Source organism: Apteryx mantelli, chromosome 8 (assembly GCF_036417845.1).
Source record: "Apteryx mantelli isolate bAptMan1 chromosome 8, bAptMan1.hap1, whole genome shotgun sequence".
Taxonomy (NCBI): Eukaryota; Metazoa; Chordata; class Aves; order Apterygiformes; family Apterygidae; genus Apteryx; species Apteryx mantelli.
In genome coordinates, this window is record NC_089985.1 from 7,970,021 (window position 1) to 7,994,784 (window position 24,764).

Here is a 24,764-nt window from a genome sequence, read left to right on the forward strand (position 1 = left end):
AGGGTCGCCTCACCACAGGGTCGCCTCAGGGCCGGGTCGCCTCGCCTCGCCTCAGCGCCGCGGCAGAGCGCGACCCCCGGCGGCCCCGCGGCTGCGTGCGCGCGCGCGCCGAGGCGGCAGGTGGGGGCGGGGCGCAGAAACCCCCGTCCATGCTGCCGCCTCTGACGCGGCGCGGCGCGGGGGGCCGGGCGCGGAGCTGACTCACGCGCTCCGGCATAAATAAGCGGGCCGCGAACCTGGCCGGCAGCTACCGGGTCCTCGGCGCCGAGCACCCGCAGAGACCAGAGCCGCAGCGCCCGCAGCCCCCGCAGCCCCGCCGGGACATGATCCTGCCCTGCGCCCTGGTGGTCGCCGCGCTCCTGGCTGCCGGCCGAGCAGGTCAGTGAGCGCCGCGTGCCGGGGGCGCCGTGAGGGGCCGCTGCTGCGCGCCGCGCCGCTGCCCGCCCTCCGCCCGTCCGTCCGTCCCGCCCTCCGTCCGTCCGTCCCTTCCTTCCCGCGCAGAGGCGGCGGGTACGAAGCGCGGGGCGAGGCGCTCGGCCGGGCGGCGCGGGGCGGGCGCGGCCGGGGGGGAGGGGGGGGGTGAAGCGCCGCGGCGGGCGCCTGCCCCGCTCCGCACCGCTCCGCACCGCTCCGTTCGCCTCGCTGTGGCGGCAGCGCGGTGGCGGCAGCCCGGCGGCGCAGAGCGCTCGCAGCGACAGCGGCAGCGCGGGCGGCTCGGCTGCGGGACGGGCTCCCGCGACTGCCCATCCTTCGCCGCCTGCGGGATACTCGATCCCTCAGTGTGGCTGGGGGCCCGATGTGCTCGGTGACGGGCGCAAGGCGCCCGGGCAGGCTCGCTGCCCTCCAGAAACGGCAGATTCCCGTGTCCTCATTGCTGGCTGCAGCCCCCATACGCTAGCTCAAGTCTAGCGAGCACCGGCGCTCAGTCTTCTCCTTGGCAGGCCTTCGGCTTCGCGACACTGCCTAGATCTCAGAAAGTAGCTTAGTGACACGCAAATGCTGAGGAAGGTGCATAAGACGTGATTTTAACGGGGGCGTTTTGTTTCGTTGCAGCCAACCCTTGCTGCTCAAACCCGTGCCAGAACAGGGGGGTATGCATGACCGCGGGATTCGATCGATACGAGTGCGACTGCACGAGGACGGGGTTTTATGGGGAGAACTGCACAACGCGTAAGTACCTCCAATGTACTTTTGTGGAAATGGCTTGCGACTCTAGAATTGAAACGCTAGGTTCCCTTTTTCGTAGCTAACTTAGCATAATCTTTCCATCGCTGCCCGCAGCGGAGTTCCTCACCTGGCTGAAGCTGTCGCTGAAACCCACGCCAAACACCGTCCACTACATTCTCACCCACTTCAGAGGGGTCTGGAATATCATCAACAACATTCCCTTCTTGCGGGACACTATTATGAGATATGTGCTAACGTGTGAGTACGACAACTTTGTGCTGGTACCCTTAACTGGTAGGAGTTACTCGCAGGACTAAAGGGTTATCTTTAGTTTAAATATAAAGCAGCAAGCTAAAGCGCACCGAGGTAAGGCCAGTCCAAACAAAACTCATGGCTTCAGCATGCCGCAAGCCTGCGTGAAGCTCATTTCCAAATGGGAATGCCTTTTGCTCTCCTATGCCTAATAGAACCCAGGATTTTGTTAACGTTGACATCAGAAATCTGTCAAAGTCGTAGCTGGATACAACTGACAATCCTGGGCCCATTTTTGTTATTCCGTAACCATAACACCATTTAACTTCACTAATTGGTATGAGTGGAATTTGTCAGTGCGACTGCTGCCAAAAATGTTTAGAAGATTTGGCCCTTTTTTTTTTTTTTTTTTTTTTTTTTTTACTTCTCAAGACTAAAATATACAGTTTTAAAATAAACCAAAAATACTTCTTTTTTTTTTTTCCAGCAAGATCACATCTGATTGACAGCCCACCAACTTACAACAGTGACTATAACTACAAAAGCTGGGAAGCCTATTCCAATCTCTCCTATTACACAAGAAGCCTGCCACCAGTAGGACATGACTGCCCAACACCAATGGGTGTTAAAGGTAAGGAAACGAACAGATGTCTAGTGTTCATTTCTAGGACTCTATTTTGCTATTCTCACCAAAATCAACTCACTGTGAAATGGTTATTTATTGGACCTGTGGTGTGAAGATCTAAAAGATGATCATTCCAATTCTCATTATTGAGCTACATGCTAAAACCGGGTGAATTTGGAGATTTATAATAAAATCAAGAAAGTGAGCACAGAAGAGTGTATGACTATAACCAATGAAAAGTAGTTACCTTTATTTTCTCCTTACATTAGTTGTCTTGAATATCTCCTTTTTCTCTGTCGTATTTTCCTGTTAGAAACAGAATTGATTCATTATTAAAACTAAGACAGATTTTCAACTGATGTAACTAAGCATAGCAGCAGCCAAATAACTTGGTGCATTCTCTCTCTCTTTGTAGGTAAGAAGGAGCTCCCAGATTCAAAGGTGATTGTGGAGAAATTCTTGCTGAGGAAAAAATTTATTCCTGACCCACAAGGCACGAATGTGATGTTCACATTCTTTGCTCAACACTTCACTCATCAGTTCTTTAAGACGGACCACAAGAAAGGACCTGGCTTCACGAAAGCTCTCGGCCATGGGGTAAGAGCATAGCTCTGTAACTTGAACAGAGCTCTTAGCTCTTAGCAGCCACTGAACTGAAATGGTATCTCACAGGTAGCCAGAGTGCACAGCGCATGCGCCAGTGTGTGCGCAACACCGGGCAAAATTCCAGCAATTCAGTAGCATCCCTTACTGGGTCAGAACTGCACGTGCAAAGCGCAAATAGTTCTGCTTAAACTCTCTGTAAAGGGATCTGTACAATGTATTTTTCCAAAGCTTACTTTAATATAAAGCATGTTGCATTTAGTGAGTATCCAAAACTACTCTATTGGACTCTTTCTGTTGGTTGCAAAGAGCTGTATATGGCACTGTAAAATGTCTTGTCGTATGTTGCTAATTGAAGAGACTTAATTTAAAAATTGCAGCAGCAGCAAACTCCAATTTAAGAGATTATCTCCAAAATGGACAGTCTTTGGACAAAGACTTTTTCAATGTAAACGTAGTGTGTATATGCACTGCCTGTGTCTTTCTGCTTTAGACAGAGCTGTCTACATAACAAAAATCTGCTGACATGTTTTAAAGAGTCCTCTTAAATCAACTGGCAATTTAAAAACTCATTATTACAGTTTTCTCCAGTTTCTGAGAAATAATTTGGCTTCATCAATGCATGATTCTTAAGGTGCCAATAATCTAATATAATTAACAGTTAGATGTCTAAGGCACCAACCCCTGTTGGCTTTCACAGAAGTGGACTTACCCTAAAATAGCAAAAAATGTAGTTTGACTTCATGTTCCAAATACTTCTGTTTTTATAGGTTGACTTGAACCATATTTATGGAGAGACTCTAGAGAGACAACTTAAGCTGAGACTTCTTAAGGATGGAAAGCTAAAATACCAGGTATGGGGGTGTGTGTGTGCTTTTTTTGTTGTTTTTTTTTGGGGGGGGGTTAACTTTTAAAATTCCTGCCTTCCTATTGGATGACAAATACTTCAAGTTCACACTGTGTTCACAACGTAGTTAATCTTTAAATACTAATCCTAAAGTCAGACAAAGTACTGACAGAGTCAAGACGATTTAACTCATATGCAACATAGCTTATGACTCCCTGTTCTCTTCTCCCCTTCCCTCCCACCCCAGATGATTGACGGGGAAATGTATCCACCCACAGTGAAGGACACCCAGGCAGAGATGTTGTACCCCCCTCACGTTCCTGAGCACCTGCAGTTCTCTGTTGGGCAGGAGGTGTTTGGTTTGGTCCCAGGTTTAATGATGTATGCTACAATATGGCTCAGAGAACACAATCGAGTCTGTGACATCCTGAAACAGGAGCATCCGGAATGGGATGACGAGCGACTGTTCCAGACTACTAGACTCATATTGATAGGTGAGTATCTCTTTTACAGTATGTAAGTTTAATGTGTTGTCTCAAGTGTGACACTTCTACCCTTGGACAGCCACAACAGATTTAGTAAGAGAAGAAATATTACTTAAATCGGTGTCCAAGGGCGTACATCTGAGTCTTCATAACCTGTGCCTGCAATATGATTACGATAGTTTGCTCCTAACTATGTTAAATACAAAACTGAAGAAAATCGAGTCAAGTGACACTAATTCCCTTATCTAAAGGAAACAGAATGAGAACAGTGGAAAAAGCAGGAAGCTAAGGTTAGTTTTCAGGCAGAAAGCATGCGAGGCCATATAACCTCAGTTGCTCCCAAATTGTCAGGTCTTGTTCTTTCTGGGGTTGGGTCAGTTCAGGTAGAGTTTAAGAGAAAGGCTGTGATTAAATCTCAAAGTACAGGAAGTTATGTAAAACACAATTCTTCATACTGCTTTTGTGTAACTCTGTCCAGGGGTATTTCATCTAATGTTGATGCATGTTAAGTTTGGAAAGAGTGCTGCCCAAACTGTGACTAAAAGAGAAAATTGGGAAAAGGCAATCGTATTAAGCAGTTCAGAAGCTGAGATCTGCTTTTAGATACTGACTTTTTCTAATTATTGCCTACTTCCACCTTAGCTAATACTGTGTAACTGAACACAATGTAGGTATATACCTATGGGTACTCTCAAGAGCTCTGTGGAACACTGAGAGAAGTGTATCTCTGGAGGGAAAACAAACTATAGAAAGAATACTTCCCCACCACAGCCACCCCTTACTGTGACTAATCTTCTATAAAAGATAACAAATATTCCTCAACATTCTGTAGTCTTTTTTAGAAGAGTGTAGAAATGGTATTTCCTCTCAGAGCAGGGTAATAGAATACCAATATTCTCTTCCATTTCACCTAACCAACAGGAGAGACGATCAAGATTGTTATTGAAGACTACGTACAACATCTGAGTGGCTACCACTTCAAACTGAAGTTTGATCCCGAGCTGTTGTTCAACCAGCGCTTTCAATACCAGAACCGCATTGCAGCTGAATTCAATACTCTGTACCACTGGCACCCGCTTCTGCCAGACACTTTTCAGATACACGACCAGGAGTACACTTACCAGCAGTTCCTCTACAACAACTCCATAATGCTGGAACATGGCCTTTCCCATATGGTGAAGTCTTTCTCCAAGCAAAGTGCTGGCAGGGTAAGCAATTTCCCCCCCCCCCCCCAAGTTATTAGTGTCTCAACAGAAATGTAAATAGGGGGAAGGGTGAGGGTAAAATAAAGCTATCCAAAACTAATAAGATTATGTAAAGATAAAGTCATGATGAACTTGTGCCTGCAGCTCTTACCTTTCGTCTTTCTTAAATAGGTTGCTGGGGGCAAAAATGTACCTGCTGCAGTACAGAAGGTAGCAAAAGCGTCAATTGACCAAAGCAGGCAAATGAGATACCAGTCCTTGAACGAGTACAGGAAGCGCTTCATGTTGAAACCGTTTAAATCATTTGAAGAACTTACAGGTAATAGTTTTTACTTTCTAACAAACAAGTGCCCTTTTCTTAAAAAGGGCACACAGAAGCCTGCAACATGACTTCTGAACTGCTACAACAGTGCTGTGATGAAGATAAGCTTACCTACTATTTTTATTCATCAATAATTACAGGAGAAAAAGAAATGGCAGCAGAACTGGAAGAGCTTTATGGAGACATTGATGCTATGGAGCTGTATCCAGGCCTCCTCGTAGAGAAGCCGCGACCAGGCGCCATCTTTGGCGAAACGATGGTAGAAATTGGAGCACCATTCTCCCTGAAAGGACTGATGGGAAACGCTATCTGCTCCCCCGAGTACTGGAAGCCCAGCACTTTCGGAGGAAAAGTGGGCTTTGAAATAATCAATACTGCCTCCTTCCAGAAGCTCATCTGCAACAATGTGAAAGGCTGTCCTTTCACTGCCTTCCATGTCTTAAACCCTGAACCCACAGAGGCCACCATTAATGTTAGTACCTCCAACGCAGCAATGGAAGATATCAACCCCACGTTACTACTGAAAGAGCGATCTGCTGAGTTATAAAATACCCATCTATTTATTTATTTAATAATATAAATTATTGTATTTATAGCTTAATTATTATTGCTATTTTTAAAAAGGTCATGTGTCTTCACTTTGGCGTTTGCCCTAGATTTCTTACTCAGGTAAGGCTTCTATTTACAAAAGGGATTTTTCTGTGTTTGAGCTCAACTGTAGCAAATCCCTTGTTTGAAATCTTCTGTAACAGAACTATGTATTCCAAAGTGGAGAAAAGTTTCAGTGTTTTTTATATTGCTTTCTTACTTGACAGGTCTTTTTGTTGTTGTTGTTTTTTCACTTGATAGGTCATGACACTACAAAAGCAAGTTACTGCCTCAGCTTTTTAGACTTGAAAATAGGCTGTCAAAACTAAAAGGTCAAGAAATAGGCTGTCAAAACTAAAAGGTCAAGAAAACTCTATTTACTGCAATTGATAATTTTTTGGCAGTTTTCACTATTGGCACTCAAAGATGAATAAAAGATTTATATGTACTTATGCAACTTTTTTTAATGTAAACTCAGAAAATGAGTTGCATTTCCTCATTGATACTACCTCTCCCTTGTTGCAAATAAGGCACTTTGTAAGTTACTGTACAGGTTCTTTTTTGTGTGTAAGTCTGTGCTTTCCTGTGGCTTTTTTTTTTTTAATTATTATTTAAAGAGAATAGAACTTGCATCCTGCTTTTGTGACATGTGCTTCAAAGCCACAAGTATTATTTGTGCTGGGGATGATCCTAGTGGTACTGAGGTAGAAATAACTGACCATCAGGCTGGAATTCAAGGCTGCTTCTATTTCAGTAGAGACATTTTACTTTGCAAGTTTGGGGAGCTCAAACTTAGAGTCCAAAGTATTAGTGGGGTTTTTTTGTTGTTTTTTTTTTTTCCATAGCTGTAATTCTCTGGTCTACTTGATGATAATATAACTTTAATATTTGTCACTTTAAGGACAAATGGACAGTATAGTCTTAGTTAAGGATGTGACTACAGTATAGAACTATCCCAGCTACTTAGAAGTTAGTTATCCTGGTTCTACTATGTGTACCCAAAAAACCTGTCATTGAAATCATTGGGATAGTAAAAACTGGGAAGCTGTGTAAGCATGCAGAGCAAAAATGAATCCTGAACTGATCTAGCAAAATTGCATAGTGCCAAGACTTGAAGTTAGTTTAGGTTTATGTACACAAGCTGTAGTCATGCCTTTGAGTTTTATTTATTGGGGGGGGGGAATAATGTTTTGTTTATAACTTATAAACAGGGGCATTTTAAGCAAATAGTTTTGTGCTAACTGGCCAATTTCTTTTAAGATTAAAAGATTCTATAAACACTTGTTCTGATCCAGCACTAAAATCTCTAGTCTTACCTGGGCATTTTTTTACCAGTACTTCAGAACTTGCTTAGACGGATGTTTGGGTCTTTTTGTCTGTTTTAATTTCTGGAGGGGAAATGTAGAAGAACATCTTCCCATAAAAACAGCTAAGGAACTATAGGTAAAAAGAATGTCACCCCAGACTGCAAGAGAGAGGCAACAGTCTTTTGTGCCACGAAAAAGATAAGTTCATGACTACTTGCAAAAAGGAGTTTAATCTCCTGTTGCATCTGAATTTCTCCAACCTCCTTGCTGAGGCTTGGTAATGCACAATAAGGACTATGGCATAGTATGGTTTGATTGTGACTTCTGTGTCCTCCTTAGTTTGTTTGAAGACATCAACTAACTTTTGCAGTGTAAGTTTGTAATCTGTAACGCGAATAGCTGAATTAAGATGTCCTATAATCATCAGTACCAGTGTCTGGTTTGAGATGGTCTTTGAGGTAGATGCTTTGGGTGTAGGAGGGGCATTTATTTTAGCCTTCTATGTGAGGCACTAAGACGACAAGTTTCAGTCACTTTCTATTGAAAGGTGGTCAGCACTGTATGTGTGTGTAAGTGAAAATTATTTGGTCATCTGTTAAACACTTAATTGTCATTCAATTTATGTCATGTCATCTTTGGAATACACTTCTGCAGAGCAGCCTTCCATCATTAACAAGGAAAACTGGCTTAAATTCAAAAGGAGACAACTGTAGACAGATCTAGTTATCTGGGGGTAGATGAAAATGAATTAACAAGGTCTAAGCCCATGTTGCTTAAGTATAAGCTGCTTCAGAAAGGAATCATGTCCACTCTGCATTTTGTACTTTGCAACCATATTTTGGCAGTTGCTTATCTGTTTCCCAACCTGCTGGGTTAGGCTGGGTTCAAGTTGCTCATGATAAATGGGTATGTCTGAGATTATTTATTTGAAGTTTTTATGGAAGTGTTTTTCACTTTATTTTTGTAGAACAAGTTTTTAAAATGTAATTGTTGATATAAATAAATCAAAAACATTACCTGAATGGACTCCTGTGATTACAACACATGATTTTAGGGACTTACTTCAGCACTACTTAGTATGAAACAACTATTTAATCTTATTTTCCCCTCAAGTTTAAATGGAGAAAACTTAGAATACCTGGAGCTGCTGATAACTTAGGGTCTAGAATTTAAAACTATCTTAGAGCTCACCAGTGGGTTTAAGAGAAGAAAGAAGGGGGGGGTGGGGGGGGAAGGTACTAAAAGGAGGCAAAAGCTACCAAAAGGGTTGTGGACACCTTCTCAGGAGCTGTTTTGTGTACAAATTGCCTGAGCTTTGAGAAGGCAGCAGACCAAGCAGCTAGCCTCCAGCTTGCTTTGTGCAGGACAGCAAAAAGAACATATAGGGACAAGCGTGGAGTAATAGGGAGCAAAGTCCTGATGAAAGCAACTTACTGCAGTGCAATTGCACGTGAAGCTAATGGACAAAAACAGCTCTTGGGCCAGAGGCAGGCTCCCAGTTGTGGACCAAGTGCTAACTGAGAGAAGGAGCAGCCCTCTAATTCTCTCCCAGGCTCAGGCAAAGGTATTTCTTCCTCCCATACTGCTGAGAGAACACAATGTTGAAGTGAAGCCCCTGGGAACTGAGATCGTGGTTCAGTGCTTACATGCCCATGCTAATTTGGGGACAATTTTTGCAAATGCATACTATTCTTTCTGCAATACAAAAATGGCCACACAGCCTGCCTCCTCTGTCTTTCAAGCAGGTATTGCCTGTAACTGAAACCATCCAAAGATGGCTATTCTCCTCTTCTGTCACCAGTGAAAAGGAACTTCAGCTTGTGAAACCCCTGGAGAAGCCCCCTTACGCCACGTGCACCAGATGATGTCAGCAATGCTAATCCCCTGAGTACCCCCCTGCGTCGGGGGAAGGCATGATGTTAGAGCTGCATGCTGCTGAGGCGGTATAGCCAACCTCCCCATGCTGCTAGTGAGCGCTAAGACTTACCCAAGCAAGAGCAGTTCACAGGCATCTCTCATTAAACTTAGCAGACTCCAAAGCAGCCACAGTACTTTGGCGTACAGCTAACTATAGGGCATGGTCTTCGCATTACACACCATCTAGCCTGTTTCCAGCTGTGGTAGATTGTCACTATGGTCACACAACAAGCCTTGTCTGAAGCAGATTGGGCCAAACCACCTGTGGCAGCCACATCTTTGCTGCTGCCATTAACTGCTTGCCCTCCCTCTGCAACAAGGTCCAGCTGCCAAGATTGCCAAGGGGACACAAGCAAGAACAGTAGGTGCCATTGCCTGTTCCTCTCACTTTTGATTAACTATGCAGTTCCCATAGCTTCCTACTATACCCAGGCACCTAAAAAAACCTCCAGTGACTCTCCTCAGCTTAAAACTCAGTCTCCCAGTCACCTCAGAGACCATCTTCAGCCCCCTTGGCCCCAAAACCATGACACCTTGAGACCCCCAACAGCACCATCCTGGTCGCCCGCTCTAGCCAGCTCCTGGTCTCACCGCGAAGGAAGACACGTGCAGACTTTGTATGAGTAACACAGCTGGGTTTTTTTTTTTTCCTTTTTTAATAGCCAGTCAACTCATTCACAGTATGATTTAATTCATTTCTGACACGATTCTTACGGCCTTCTGTTTGGTGGGGAGAAAAGAATCGACCCGCCTGCCCGTGGGTGATGATGCTCCTGCCAGTTTGCTCAAGTGAAGGCCAGCTAGGACAAAGCCGAAGAGCTGCTGCTCGAGCCGGTAACCGCGCAGTCACTCGTACACATCTGTTTGCTCTGGCCCCCTCCGTACCGCAGTATTTCATTGCGGCTGGCGAGTGCACCTCATGCCGGGGTGGCCATGGCAGCTCAGGGCCAGGGAGGGTGCGGGCAAACTCCAGCAGCTCTGGTCGAGCACGGCGAGAAACCAGTCGCTTGGTAGGAAGAAAACAAAGGCAAAGCCACCAGCATTTTGCACTCATATTTTGAAAAAAAATATATATATTTTTTACTCATTTCAGGCCAAAAAATTTGCATTTATTCAATGCCAAACAGTTCTGGGTTTTTAGTTCAAACAATCAGGGGGCAAAAGAAAAAAGACTATAGCAGGTCTTCCCAAAACAAAACTATTCCATTTGGTCCAAACAGACCAAACCAACTATTCCTAAAGACCCAGAAGGGAGGGAACGGGAAGATTAGAAATCGCCCAGCGCCCCTACAGACGCGGACACAAAAGCCGCAGCTACGGCAGCCGCGCAGCGCCTAGGGAAGGGAGGGGATGAGCAGCTAGACACGACGGCTCACAAAATAGGGAGAAAGGCGCCGAGGACGGTGGTTTCCGCAGCACCGCTCAGAGGGAGGAGGACAGGCTGGACTTCCCGTTAACCGCCGCGACCACCCTGACGGTGAGGTGCTCCGCGGGGAGGTGCGGCAACGGGAGCGTAACGAGAAGGTCATCGGCGGAGAAGCGTTTCTGGCGACTGCTGCCCTAATTAGGGAAGGGCCAGGTCAGGATGGATTCAGCGCATGATGGATGAGAGAGCTCAGCTGTGGAAGAGCTCCACCTTCCCCCTGAGCAGAGACACGTCCTGATGATACAAGAGGCAAGAATGTTCCTCAGAGGAAACCTGCCCTGAGAAATGTTTGTTCTCGGCGCTTGGTTGAGGTAACTGTTTCACCCAAGGCGGTGTAGAAGAGGGGAGAGAAAGGAGGGGGGTACACATTTCAGCCATGCGCTTCAAGGCAGTTTTGTCAGGGTTCGCAGAAAGCTCTTAAACAAGTTTTACGAGCAGGTCGCTGTACACGATCACCTTTACCGAGGGCTTTTGCCGTACTTCGCTGGTTCACTTGCCCGCTGCACAAGAGGTCTTTATGGGCACTGAGTCGGAGCCCATGGGCAGTAAGAACAAGTTTATTACTTCTGATACAGTCGCTGGAGGTGCACTGACCTTTACGGTGGAAAACTAATTCTCCCAAGCCAGCCACATTAGAGCCTGCCATACACGAGCTGGATTTCAGGAGATATTTGTACCACAGGAGACTTCTACCAAATACCACTTCTGCTTTCTAGTACAATCCAAAAAAAATATCAACTAGGAAACCAGTAGCCTACATAACCCATAGAAAGGACATGGACTAAACCCAGGTAGCAGAAGACTATTCTGAAGGTGGGACTGAAACATCCCTAGTTCCTTATATGTTCACAGCTACTGAAATAGGTAACCGTCTCTGGAAAAATTTATTGTGAAGACGAGCTATTTCCTTTGGAAGACTGGAAAGGAAAAAACCTGCAAGGTCTAATGCATATTGGATAGAAAGGAGCAAGCCATAGCTATATACTCTCAATATGGAAAAGGAGATGAATAGAGAGATCCTAATGATCACTTTTTTTTCCTAAAAGATCTGAAAAGAGACCAAAACCATGCAAGGCAGAAATGCAGTCGCATCAAAGGAACATCATGAGGAAACTTCTCATTGCAAAGGACTGGTTTGTCCTTTTTCTTTAGTCTGGAGCTTCAGTTTGAAAATAACATTTTGATGCAACGCAGTTGGTTTCAAGTTGTGCTTATTTTTTCTTGATACTTATTATAAAAAAATTGGCAGGAAAAGGATCACTCCTGTGACTCCTATGCTTAATCGTTTTACAAATCTGGACATTTTAATTAACATTGACAAGAGAGACCTACCACAACCAAGGCTCCTCATCTGAAAATCAGGAGAGAGACAAACAAGAAAGTAGATGTCAAGAAAATGGGAAAGGGCAGCATAAGCAGTTCATAAATTTACCTTACTGGTATTTTCTCTGGCTGAAAAAACAGAACCAAAAATCTCAGTATTCACCTACAGCCTCTTTAAAGCTTCTCAGCCAGCTTGAGAAACTAAATAGTCAGAGGTGACCTGGGCAAATAGAGAGCTGAACACCATCAGCACAGTGATGATACTAAAGCTTGGGAGATCCAACTAGTTTGTCATAGGGAGAGGGCAGGGAACAAAGATCGAGTGGGTTTAATCAGGACTGACTTGTCCTATTTGCCAGCCCTCAGGTCTGAATAAGCCAAGCCATTTTATCCAAAAGATGCAATACTAGCCATTGGACAGAAAGCAAATAATTGAAACCCCAAATTTGTTGTCTGTGGGAAGATGACAAATAACTTCCAAAACTTCTAATTTCAAACCAGGCCAAAGCAAACCAGCTGAGGGTCTAGCCCATAGCTGGGCATGTCTACAGAAACTCGCTCGCCTCATCCTCCAGCTTTCAGACCTACTTTTTCTGGTCACCTCACTGTGTAGCCATTGTCCGTTTCTATTCAAGTATATAATGCAAACATTTGGTAGATGCCTGTTATATAAGGACTTCATCACTGACTTAATCAGAATTGCATTAGGGTGTCAGTAGATATTTCTGCCCTCTATCAAAATCGGGGATGATTAAAAGTGCTCTCTTCAAAAAAGAGGAAATTGAGATTTCAGTAAGATTAAAAGAGTAAGGAAAGTATCTGCTTTCTTTTACTTTTTAATTTGGGGCACAAAAACAGTTTTGAGCTTTTTTTTTTTTAAACAAGCAAACAAAACTTTCATTGAAAATGTCTATGAAAAATAAGAGATCTTAAATTTTCCAAAATAAGAAGTATATCACATTTTCTAATCAACTGTGGTGCTAATATTCCTTTTCGTGTTAATTAGTAGTTGTTCCCAGTCACTTACTAGGGGGAAAAAAAGTATATCACATAACTCTGAGCATCCTACCTGAGAGTACCTCAGACCTTTACCTAACACAGTAGCAAAATATGAGTTCATACTTCTAAGGATAAAAGCAAAAATACTAAGGAAAAAGTAAAGGAGGATAGTGGGCATTCTTGTTCTTCACTTTATTTTTTCATCGTAACCAGGTGTAGCTCATTATCTTAGGCTTACACAGTAGTGGATATAGGTGTGTGCAGCATCCTTGTTCTAACCTGCCCTGATGACAGGCAATTTTAACACCCATTCATTTTCCACAGAAAGATTGCATTTGTGGTCGACTTTTCTCAGAGAGCACTTGAAATATTTTACCCTTTCCCTGGAAAAAAAAAGGGAGGGGGGGGGAATAAAGGAACCAAATAAAAGCAATGCACATCACACTGAGCACTACCGAGCACACGAGTGGTATATTCCCTAAGTGGCATGTTGTTGTCCTCTTGCCTTCCTCTACAACGTGAAGATCTACCCAAAGAAAATATTTTTATAAGCATTCATCAAGGAACCCTTCCACAGGTCTAGCTTGCTCCAGGGCAGAGCCATAATGCCTGGCTGCTGAGAGGATGCTTCTGAATTTATGCTGGTGGGATCTCTGGTCTTCGGAGATAAGAGGTGGGACTGAAGTCTCAAGCAGCAACAAAGCTTTGGTGTAAAAAAACAGCTCTGCAAGACTGCAAAAACATCAGTTGTTCTATGCGATTTTAAGACCAGAAAAGCTTCCATGAACCATGACGAAGCAGCAAAATGTGGCTAAAAGAAGTGACACTGATTCAAAATATGCTCTTGAGAACCTCCAAGAACCTTACGCCGAGAATTTACGTGACTTGATAACCTTTCAGCTGTGGCTTTTTAAGTCTGTTGCCTAGACAATATTAATTAATCTTGCTTAATAAATAATGGCAGAGTTGCTATGTGCCAGTCAAAGGTAATAAAATAAAAATATGTTGAGCTTGTTCAGCTGTGAAATACTAGTTCTTACATAAGGCTGTGATGTAACATTAGTTGGTCTGACCATATCTTAGTGGAGCTGTTAAAAAGCTATTAATTCACCTGAGGCAGGGAAGTAGAGTCCCTTCGACGTAAATCAGGGCTGAGATTTTTAAAGCACAAGAAATGTCAATGGAAGTAGAAAAATTTATTTCTAAATTAGACCTGGATTGAATTTCCCCCGCATCTGGTAAATCAATAGAATTTCAGGCAAATTCAGGACACATTTTTGGCCACACAACAATAAAAGCAATTTCTTTTTACTGTTTCCTAGAAGAAATGTTGCGGTATTTGTCCTCACAACTGACTCATTTGAATTGGCAAACAAAAGCATTCCTAACCTGACAACAAAAAGGTACGTTCCATTGGGATCCAACAAAATTTATAAAATCAGTCCGAGGAGAACCTGGCCTTATTACCATAAGAAATAAGTTTAAGTATTTTCAATAATCTTCAGTTGATATTGGATATAGTTTTTTCATTGATTTATAAAGGGCTGCCTTCTCTTCAGCTGGAGAACTACTGGCTCCCACAACCCCCCCAGGGAAATAGAGGAGTCATCGTATTAGACCGTCTCGCCCAATACTCTTATAAGCGTGATGCAATTCGGTTCAGCTGAATCAGAGACCAGAGGCAACCAGCAATGTGGCACTGGGGAAACGCCAGAGCTGAAACCAAGGGCAGGGGTTTGCCAATGAGTAACAGAAACAGTTGTTTTGGAAAGCAGGCCCACAAGTCAGGTGCTTAAATTTGGATTTAGAAGAAGTTATTCAGTTTTCATTTATTGAAGCATTCTTCTCTAGCAGCAAAAGAAATCTGTATGAAATAATATTTACAAATTCTACCATAACAGTCAGTTAGTAGGAATTTTTAGTCTTCATTTTCAAGACTCCTGGCAGAGCTGTTGGGTTGTATTGGGAGGATTTTGAGATACAGGAAATTTCAGCTTTAACATAATTCAGAAGCAGAGTTTGCTTTCAAAAATAAGAAATAGAGCATGAAGATTTATTTCCTAATATCTGATGTCTGTGAAGTTGAACTTCTGAGAAGCAAAAGGAAAATGTACCTTTACTCCCACTTTGTAGTAAATACACAACGGGCATCTTTTTCTACACGTTATACCAGCAGTCACTTTTGTCTTGTATCTTTTCAGCTTGTCAAGCTATTTGAAATTTGGAAGATGAGAAATGGAAAATATGTCCACCTTTTTCTTCAATACACACTTATTTTTATGTTTTCACAAAGCCATCAAGTATTGGGACTTCCACTGTTTCTGTTAAGAGCTTGCTGTGCAAGCTGATAGATCTCACCATTAGGTGTTTTTGGGGGGTTTTTTTGGCTTTGCTTTGGCATTCTTCTAATAGCCGTCCAGATTTTGGTTTTCTTTAGACACATTATGCACACTCAGCTCTCCATACATTAATCCCCAGGAATGCAGATAAGTGCCGCCAGTGTCCCGCCGCCATCTCGAAGCCAGGTCGAGCTCAACCGCTCAAACAAGGCACCACTTCAAGGCAAGCTGGTGCTTTATTTACTCTGAATTCCTGTCCAGGTAGGAGTTCACCAACTCCTTTGCACGGCCCTTCCTGCGGGAGCGCGCCCTTGGCCAGCAGCCGCCTCCCCAGCTTCCCCCGCCGCCGGGGCCAGTCGGGACATGCAAGGCTGCACTCTGACACAACGCCCGCTTTCTTTTTTCTTTTTTTCTTTTTTTCTTTTAATTGCAATAGTGATTATTCTGAGGGGCGTTAGAGGACTCCAATTCCCATTGCTCTCCGCTCTTCCCTTGCTGCGGGCGAGGTGCGCGTGGACCAGGGGCAGGGCACAGTGCTCCTGGCTGCCTGACTCATCCTAAACCTCCCTGCAGGGGAGGCTGGGTTTGGGGTTTTTTTCCCCCTAGGGGAAGGGACAGGCATGAAGGAAGGAGGAAAAAAAAAATAAATCTATTTCTAGCATATTCTTTGGGAAGATAGAGTTGGCTCATGCTCTAAGCCTTTAAAACACGAAGATATCATCCTGGAAACCACCAAAGAAACAAAACAGAAAACAAAACCTATATGGTTATACTAGATTTTTTATTTATTATTTTTTTTATTTTTAGTGCAAATAGAGCAAAAGAGGGATCAGCAGCTGTGCAGAAATGCCCGAACTCTTACAAGATATCCCAAGGATTCTTTTGGCTAAGCTTGCTGGAAAAAACGCTGGAAATCCACCAATCCACCAGCACAACTGAGTTTGGAATCGGGGTCCTGAGGGGTTGAAAGCATGAGGCTGCATTTATCAGTGGCCGTCTTACGCAGGTTGATGTATATAATGCTATCAGTGGAGGAGAATGCAAGTCTCTCTCTGCCCCTTTTTAAGGCAGTACTAATAAAGTGATCCTTTATGAAGGACCTACACACAGTTAACGCTACTTAAATACCAAGTGAAAAAAAAATTCCACAACGAAACTCTGGGAAAACTGAAAATTCATCTCAAAAACACTAGTTACTTGGGGACCAGGTGCTGTAATAAAGCCTGATCTCACTGATGATGCAGCTCGTGTCCTCCAGTCAAGGAGATTAAGGACTTTGAATACACCCCTCTGCCTGACACGAGTGCTCGCTGTTTTCCGCATGAATGCAAGACAGATACATGGGTGCATCCATCCATCGACGGAGGGACAAAACATCATTTTACTGAAGTTTTGACTAGTTCTTCCTCAATATGAAGAAATAAAAAGGTTGGTGGCCTTTGAGGCATTTTGAGAAAAATCTACTGAGCAACTGAATATTTGTTTTGTCACAAAACAAATATCAGAACATTTAACGAAAGATGCAGCTTTACAAACCGATTCTGACTTAGAAGAGCCCGAGATTTGTGTTTCTACAACTCTTCAGCACTTCCAAAAGGATCTCCTAAGATCTTCTATTTGATATTGAAGTCAACAGCAATCATCCAGGGCTCCCCCAGGGTGCTATAGCAATCCCTCTACATGGCTGAAGTAGGTGCTAAGGGGATGGCTTTTCAGACTATGGCATCACTTTAAATAAGATATATTTATATTTCTTACATACATACATACATACATATATAGAGAGAGAGAGAGAGAAGGCAACAGTTTACCAGTAAGCAGAGACCAACAGTTTTACAGGCTAATTTTTAAAAGCAACAATAAAAACGGAGAACACAACCAAACCACCCACTTCTTGAAAAAAGGCTTTGTGAATAGAGAATTAAAATGCCCCAGCTTCCTCAATTTTTAGGAGGGAAGACAATTTCCTCTTTAAAGTCCCTTCTTCAGTCATACTTGACTGCAAATATTTCTCATAACCCCATTTAAACCTTTTATGCAAACAAGTGAACGCTTACGAAGAACTACTTGCTTATACAATCGCAGGGTTTGCAACATCTCCAGCCACCATATCAAATTTGATATTGCTGAAGCTGCACATGATTTGAATAGAGTTGCGCCACTGCCGTTTTTGTGAACTTCATTTGCAAAATTCCCATCCTTTCCTGGAAGCAAAGAGCATCTACTGTATGAGCAATTTCTGGTCTCCATGTTCAGTGGGATACAACGGGAAGGCAGGTACAAAGCCATTTCCCTTCTTAATTTGTTAGGGAACATAAAAAACAGCAGGCAGAGTTAAATGCAAGACTCTTAGTACTAGGAAACTATCTGAAGAACTCCTCTATCGCTGCATATCAGGTTGAGAAGTAGTTCCGAAAAAACAGAAAAGCTTTTCTGCATCTCCTGACTTGGCAAAAATGGGCAAGGAAGGTCACAAGAAAAAGCTTCCCATAAGATTTTTGTCACTTCTCCTTTCAGTCATAGCAAGACACTACAAGAATAGCTTCTAATCCAGAATTTTTACTTTTTTTTTTTTTTTTTTTGCTTATAGATCAGGAACCAGAAAATAGACTGAGGAAGGATTTGCTTCAGCACTTTCATAATGGCTGGTTTGAGAGAAGATTAGATTTTGAGAAAAAGGTATGGTATTTCCCATCGCATTAAATCTGTTTGTAGTTATTGAGGATGAACAAAATTTATTGGGAGAACTGGAAGTCAGAAAGAAAGGTATAAACTTTACTAAGTCTCTAATAAAATTTTTTTTTTTATTTATTTGCCTCCAGCTCTGTTTTCACACGAAGTACCTTTCTTTAGAAAATTAGTGACATTACTTATGATTCAGCACTTGAACTAGTAGGCAGCATGGGAGATTATGAATAAGATTCTGTATTATTAAGTGGTCATAAATGCGCCCACCTGAATAAGACTTTGAAAGAGCAATCTGTCATCAGATTTTAAACTAGTTTAGATTTGTACGGCTTGCACAAAGCCAGCCACAGCTTGCAAACAGAAAGCTTTGTTCACAGCCACAACAGAGTCTTCCCAAATCTGATCAAGTTCTCCTTACCGTATTTATGTCCAATTAAAAATAAATTAGTGACTAAATCCAAGCTTTCAGGTCCTTAACAAAATCCTCTCTCCACTTCCTGGCAGCGCTTCCCATTTTTCATAAACCTTAGTCCACAGGTTCAAAGATAGAAGTGCATTTACTTGGAAAATGAATTGTGTAAAAATCATCTTTCCTGAATATTTTTCTTTCTAGCTTATTTTATTCTGCCAGTTTTTACCTATCTAAATCCAAAAGCCTGCAGTTTCAGTTTTGACCTTCCATCCACTGCTGTCCCAGCTTTTGTTATCCTCCTCTACAGGGAGGAGACAGGCTACAGGAAATGGACAACCAGGCAAGGACTGAAGCCAATGTTGAACAAACTTTTAAGATCAGCACTGCCCCATTGATACCATTCAACCAGTTTTTTAACCCATCTAGTTGTCCACCCATCCAAACCATAACAGCCTAACTTGAATACAAGAAGACTGTGGGAGATGGCATCAAAAGCCTTGCTAAAGTCAAGGTCAGTGATATTCACTGACCTCCTTTTATCCACAAATCCAGTCATTTCACCACAGAAGGCAAGTCAGGCGATACAGGCATAACCTGTGCTTGGTCCATCTATGCTGACTGTTCCTGTCACCATTCTCTCCCTCAGGTACCCGAAAAGGCTACAGGAGGACTTGCTCCATGATTTTCAGAGGAACTGAAGTGAGGAGGACTGGCCTATAGTTCCCTGGACCATTCTTTTGGCCTTTTTGAAGATGCATACATTTGCCTCTCTTCAGCCATTGAAAGGTCATGGAGACTAGGAGAGGTCCCAAAGATGACAGAGAGTGGCCTTGCAAGGACATCAGCCGGCTCTCTCAGCACCTTCCGATGCAGCCCATCACATCCCAGGAACTTCTATGGGTTAAGGGCTTTCAAGTAACCCCTGACTCAACACTCACCCACTGCTGCTACCTCTTCTCCTCCTCCCTGAACCCTTTTGCTAACCACCAAGGCCTGGGACACCCGGTTGCTGGAGACTAAGGAAAAGGCAGCACTGACTGCCTCTGCCTTATCTCTGTCCTCTGCCACTAAATCCCCTGCCCCATTCAGCAACGGGCCCACGTTTTCCTTGTTCAGCCTTTCACTGTTCGTGTAGCTGTAGAAGCTCTTCCTGTTGTCTTTGGCGCCCCTCACAAGTCTCCAGCTGAGCTTTGCCCTTCCTAACACCTTCCCTACCTGCCTGGCCAACGTCTCCCAATTCCTCCTTGGTGGCCTGTCCCTGCTTCCAGCTCCTGCACGTTGCCTTTTTGTGCAGGAGCCCCATTGCACGTTCCCACTTTGGCCAGGCTGGTCTCATGATATGTCTACTCATCTTCCTGAGTTTGGGAAGGGACAGTTCTTGTGCTTGCACGAAGCTGTCCTCAAAGCGCTGCCAGCTTTCCTGAGATCCCTCACCCCTCAGATCAGCCTCCCATAGGATCCCAAGCACCAGTTCCCGGAATAACCCAAACTTTGTTCGCCTGAAGCACAGGTTTCTGCTGCTCTCCTTCCTCTTCCCCCTCCAGATCCACTATTTCGTGGTTGCTACAGCCGAGGCTGCCACTGCTCATCACATCCCCAAACAGCGCTGCCTTGTTAGTGAACAACAGCTGCAGCCGTGTGTCACCCTGCTTGCTCCATCCACTACCACTTGCATAAAGAAGTTATCCCTGACACCCTCCAGAAGCCTCCTTGACCGCTTGTGTCCTGCCGTGTTGGCCTTCCAGCAGAGGTCACAGAGGTTGAACTCTCCCATGAGAACCAGGGTCCAGAGACTTCCTCAAGCTGTTTAAAGAAGTCTCCATCCACTTCCTCCCCATGACGAGGCAAGGCTACACTGAAACTCACTTCTCAAACAGTGAGAGCTTCCTGCTGTCAGCAAGCTCTGTGATCTCCCCCCTGCTGCCTGAATCCCAGCCGTGACTCTGACCAGCTGGCTCAATGTGTTCAACACACAATTTCAGAAATGTGACGTCTAGCTTCAGACCTTTTCACCTCTAAAAAGGTCTGTAAGAGAATCAAAACATTTCTTCAGATATTCAAGACAATGAATTTCTCCGAGATGTTGTGTGTAGACTAGGCTTTTGTTGTTTTAAGGCCTAACGATAATTCTTGCCATCCTTCATAGCAAAGCATTATAGTCAACAGGCTAGAATGACCGGTTATGGAGAATTTGAAAATAATTGCCTAGGCATATGATGACCATTCCTACTGGAAAGGAGGAAGACAAATAAAGCACAGATGAGAAACTTGCAGGTTTAAGCAAGAATTACAAAAATGACCTCTGTAACAGCTACCTATCGATCCAAGGCTCCTCAGCTGACTATGCCAGATGAAACGCCTGCACGCACGCGTGTTTCTGTACCTGCACGATAGAGGCATGCTAAGCCACAGACAGAAGGGCACGTTCGCGTTATGGGGAACTGAGCATGTCCAAATGACTGGTGGGCAATATGCAGCACAAGGCGGGGAAGAAAACTGATGTCTAAATTTAGGGCTACTTAATGCTCTGGCATGACAAAATCAGTTGTAAAGCCAGTTCAACTGTTTTGTGTTCACTGCCTTGTAAAAACCGGTGTGCGTCACTGAATCTCACTGTAAAAGTTACGGGGAAACTCTTCAAGTTTTAGTCTTTATGACATAAAATATTCTGAAGCAGCAAATGTTAAGAGTTCTATTAAGCTTCTTGTTTAGTATTTACAGAAGAATGTATTATGAAAAAGAAGAACATTTATGATTTTAAATTTAGTATAGAGTATAACATAGGAATGTTGTAAAAAGAAAAAGTAAAGTTAATGTTTAAAAGAAATACAAACCTGTAAAGATAAAGAAATACGTGTTACGTGCAAACGGTCTCAGATCTACTTTGCAATGATATCAGGAATCAAAACAGGTAAAATAAAATTGATTTAAAACAAAATTAATGCCAACGTGGGTTCACTGTGCAATGGGAAGTAATTTAGGGCAGAGCCAAGGTTCCCTTGATTGAGGTTAACATTTACACAATTCCAGCCACGCTGTATTTTAGTCTCAATTTTTTATACACATCTAATCTACTTATAAAATGGCCTATACCACTGGCCAGTTTTAAAACCCCTCATCAACATAGTCCTCAAATGAAAAAACACTGCTTGCAGATATACTAATTGGACAGTTTCTTTTTAGAGGCAGGGGGCCACAGGCAGTGCTAGAGTAGCTTGCTTGTGATTATTTTTTTTTAAAAGCTAAGCCCTGGCCTTTTCCTGATCCCACAACAAAGCATCTTTAAGTGGAAGTTTGCTTTACTTCAGAATATTAAGTATATTGAGAGGAATCATGATGAGTAAGTAGTGAACGTGTAGAGCCACATTCACACAGAACCGAGACACACTTTTTCCCCACATAGAAAATGAGAGGTTGTTTTCACCTCTTTCGTTTCTGGGAAGAGAGGAAATGCCCTTGCTTAAGCTGGTTGGAAATTTTTTGACAAAACTGTCTTTTGTCAAAACAGTTTTTTGATGGGAACATGCCAATTTCAACTAAACCTTTCCTGGGAAATATTTCTCAGGTCTAGCAAGAAATTTCTAGTCCAAACAGAGTCGAGACCTTCCTCCCTTCCCACCGCTTGAAACCATGTGGAGGCTTCCCCTCTCTTGGAGGCTCTCAGACAGGTCCTCAAGACAAGCTCCTGTAACACCTTCATGTTTCAGGCAAATAGTCTAACTACCAATACGTTCACTGTTGCAGGATCACCCTTGCAGTTTCTTTCTCTGGTGTTTCATTAAAAAAATAGAACTTACAAGAGTTTCCATTTCCATTCCATTGTAAAATGGGAGAATTTTTGTAGGATGACAAATTCTTTCCTGCCTAGCACTAGTCTGTGCAAGTGTTTTCTCACTTCATAATCAGCTGAGTACTTAACAAAGCAGGATTTTGTCAACTTGCTTCAGCACCACTGCTGATTTTTGGATTGGAAAGAGTTAGTGAGACATTGCAATTACCAGAAGAAAAAAAGTTCTCCCTTGCTGAAATGAGCCTGAATTTGCTGGTTGTCAGTGATCATCTCACCATCTCTCTCTATCGACAAAAATACAAAGTGGTTAGTTGCTAAGAGGGTCAAGCAAGGCAAGGAGACAAACGCTGCCTTTACTCTTCTGGTGACATGGACATGTCCTTTTCATTCCAGTATTTACTAAGAGCACCTGGAGCCTTCCCTTCCTAGCAGGAACTACCATATTTTGTAGATCCGGGCCTTGAAGATTTACTTGATTCGTGCCCTTTCCGATTAGCTACGGATAGGTGGAGAGCAAGGACATTCTGCAGGTTTCCAAACCTATCTCGCATTTCATATTCGCCAGTCTCACGTGGAGAAACGGGCGTGTGAACGCAAGTGCTGAACAGCTGACTCTGGAGCTGAACAGTGCTTATGCCAGTTTTATAAGAGGTCAGAGTAATCTTTGGCATAAAGAGACCATGAATGTCATGCAGGGAAAGCTTTTAAAAAAGTTATTAGCCGCAGCTGGCTGAGATAGTGCAGTCTGAACAGAAGGGCATCCCCCTAGTCCCGCTACGCTTCACAAAGAAGTAGTGGGACTGGATAAGATTTTCATTGCACCACTTGAATGATATTTCTCAAGTTATCACAGAAAAAGATGTTTAAAAGGACACATGTAAGTTGTCTGGGGAATGGAAGACCTTGAGAGTGATAGAGAGGTTTTATACGCCCTCAAGTGAACCACGATACTGAGAGAGCTGTTAAATCTCACCACACACGCAAAATAGAGCCCTCTGCCAAGCTGAAAGAGTCATGCTGGGAGCACAGCACAAGTGCTTCTGGGAAGCAAAACAACCTTATTTAAATTGGCTAGGGAAAACAAAAAAGCCTATTTGTTTGTCCTAGGCTATTACATTAGCCTGCTAGTCTGGCGTTTTGGTCATACTAAAAGATACGGTAACTTACCAGGCAACTGTTTGCGTCAAATCCATTTTTGCTATTTAGGGAAGGCGAGAGCAGTTTACAACAAACGCAAGCTTAAACCTGTTCTTTGCTTGTCCCCCAACAGCCTCAATTCCCAAGGGTGACAGAAAGCAAAGTACTGAGGTGCTGAGGGGTCAGATCGATCCCTAACTGATACCATTAAATTACTGAACAAAGTCCAGCTACCAAATGGCCCCAGTGAAGGTAACCTGACAACATTTTGTTTGACAGAAAAAGAGTCAGGATGCCTGCGTGTGTTGGAAATGATCTCAGAGTTACAGGAAACTTGTGAACTGAACTGCCCCCAAAATTCCCCTTCATATGACCCATGATCCTCAGAGCTACCAGCACTGAGTGAAAATGATACTGCAGTACCAGTGATGGGAAGCTGTGGTCATGGGCAGCAATAAAAAATGTATGAGGTGATCACCCCAGACATATCCAAAAGGTAAATACATTAACAGCACCTTCCATATACGCCTCTCAAAGGACGTTCAGTACAGGACATTGAGTCAACTGCATCACCCAAGGGTCAGGCAACAGGTACACAGGAGCCTTCAGAGATGACGAGAACCAGCAATAAGAGACCTTCCACTGCCTAGTACCACCAGGGCTGATCTCCAAAATCATTGCAGCACCTCAGGGTGTCTGAAGGCATCACTGAATACTGGTATGATACTTACGTATATACATCAGTTTTTTAACTGCTACTCCAACTGCCTGGAGAAGGGAGGGGAGAAACACACTGCTTTTTGAATATTTTTGGAGGCTGTTGTAACAGTCAGCTTTGGCTTGCAAAGACTCTCAAGCAAGAAATCCCTTGGCAGAGCAGGGAGTGAAACACCAATATTCACGGGCCCCACCTCAGCCTTTCTGGCTCCCTACTCAAACATTTATCCAAGGTGCAGATGGGAGACCCACAACTCCCTGCTCCCTCCTCCCATTCCCCCCCCCCCCGGGTATCTCCTCATTCCCTTCTGCTGTATCTGGAGCTTTCTGCAGGCATGAGAAACTCAAAAAGTTCCCCTACACTGTTCTTCACAGACGGTTGTCATTACTTGGCTTACCATCTTTTGAGAAGCACCACAAGCACCTTTAGCGATGACATCAATACACACTACTGCAATATGCTGGAGGAAACCCAGAAATACCTCTTTTCAGGTGGTAATATTTTGGAACAAAAGTATGGGAAATGGTATTGCATTTATGAAATGATTCTTCTTTTGCTGCCTATTGATGTATGTCAATATGCATAACTGTATTGAAGAGCAAAGCCTTGACCTT

At 43.5% G+C, this 24,764-nt stretch overlaps 2 protein-coding genes across 3 annotated transcripts in view; one reads left to right on the top strand and one right to left on the bottom strand.

The window, feature by feature from the left end:
- Positions 1-24,764, bottom strand: part of PLA2G4A (phospholipase A2 group IVA) — a 173,011-nt gene that overhangs the window by 110,417 nt on the left and 37,830 nt on the right. Inside the window, exon 2 of the mRNA XM_067300519.1 lies at positions 2,292-2,350. The gene's annotated coding sequence lies outside the window, so the exon portion shown is untranslated. The remainder of the gene's footprint in view (positions 1-2,291; positions 2,351-24,764) is intronic.
- PTGS2 (prostaglandin-endoperoxide synthase 2) lies at positions 279-6,426 on the top strand. 2 transcript variants are annotated; one of them, XM_067300521.1, is made up of 10 exons: positions 279-378; positions 1,054-1,170; positions 1,282-1,425; positions 1,907-2,050; positions 2,460-2,641; positions 3,418-3,501; positions 3,742-3,988; positions 4,901-5,187; positions 5,356-5,503; positions 5,647-6,426. In XM_067300521.1, exons 1-10 carry the CDS (start codon positions 324-326, stop codon positions 6,051-6,053), a joined length of 1,815 nt encoding a protein of 604 aa, XP_067156622.1. In that variant the 5' UTR covers positions 279-323; the 3' UTR covers positions 6,054-6,426. The 2 variants fall into 2 exon arrangements, with proteins under 2 accessions (XP_067156622.1, XP_067156623.1); XM_067300522.1 differs by lacking the exon at positions 279-378 and adding an exon at positions 457-510.

Bases quoted from the DNA above. Each gene is read 5' to 3' on its own strand.
- PTGS2 (XM_067300521.1), top strand. From the start codon at position 324: ATGATCCTGCCCTGCGCCCTGGTGGTCGCCGCGCTCCTGGCTGCCGGC. The intron at 2,051-2,459 runs GTAAGGAAACGA...CTCTCTTTGTAG, and splicing joins AACACCAATGGGTGTTAAAG to GTAAGAAGGAGCTCCCAGAT. The intron at 3,989-4,900 runs GTGAGTATCTCT...CCTAACCAACAG, and splicing joins TACTAGACTCATATTGATAG to GAGAGACGATCAAGATTGTT.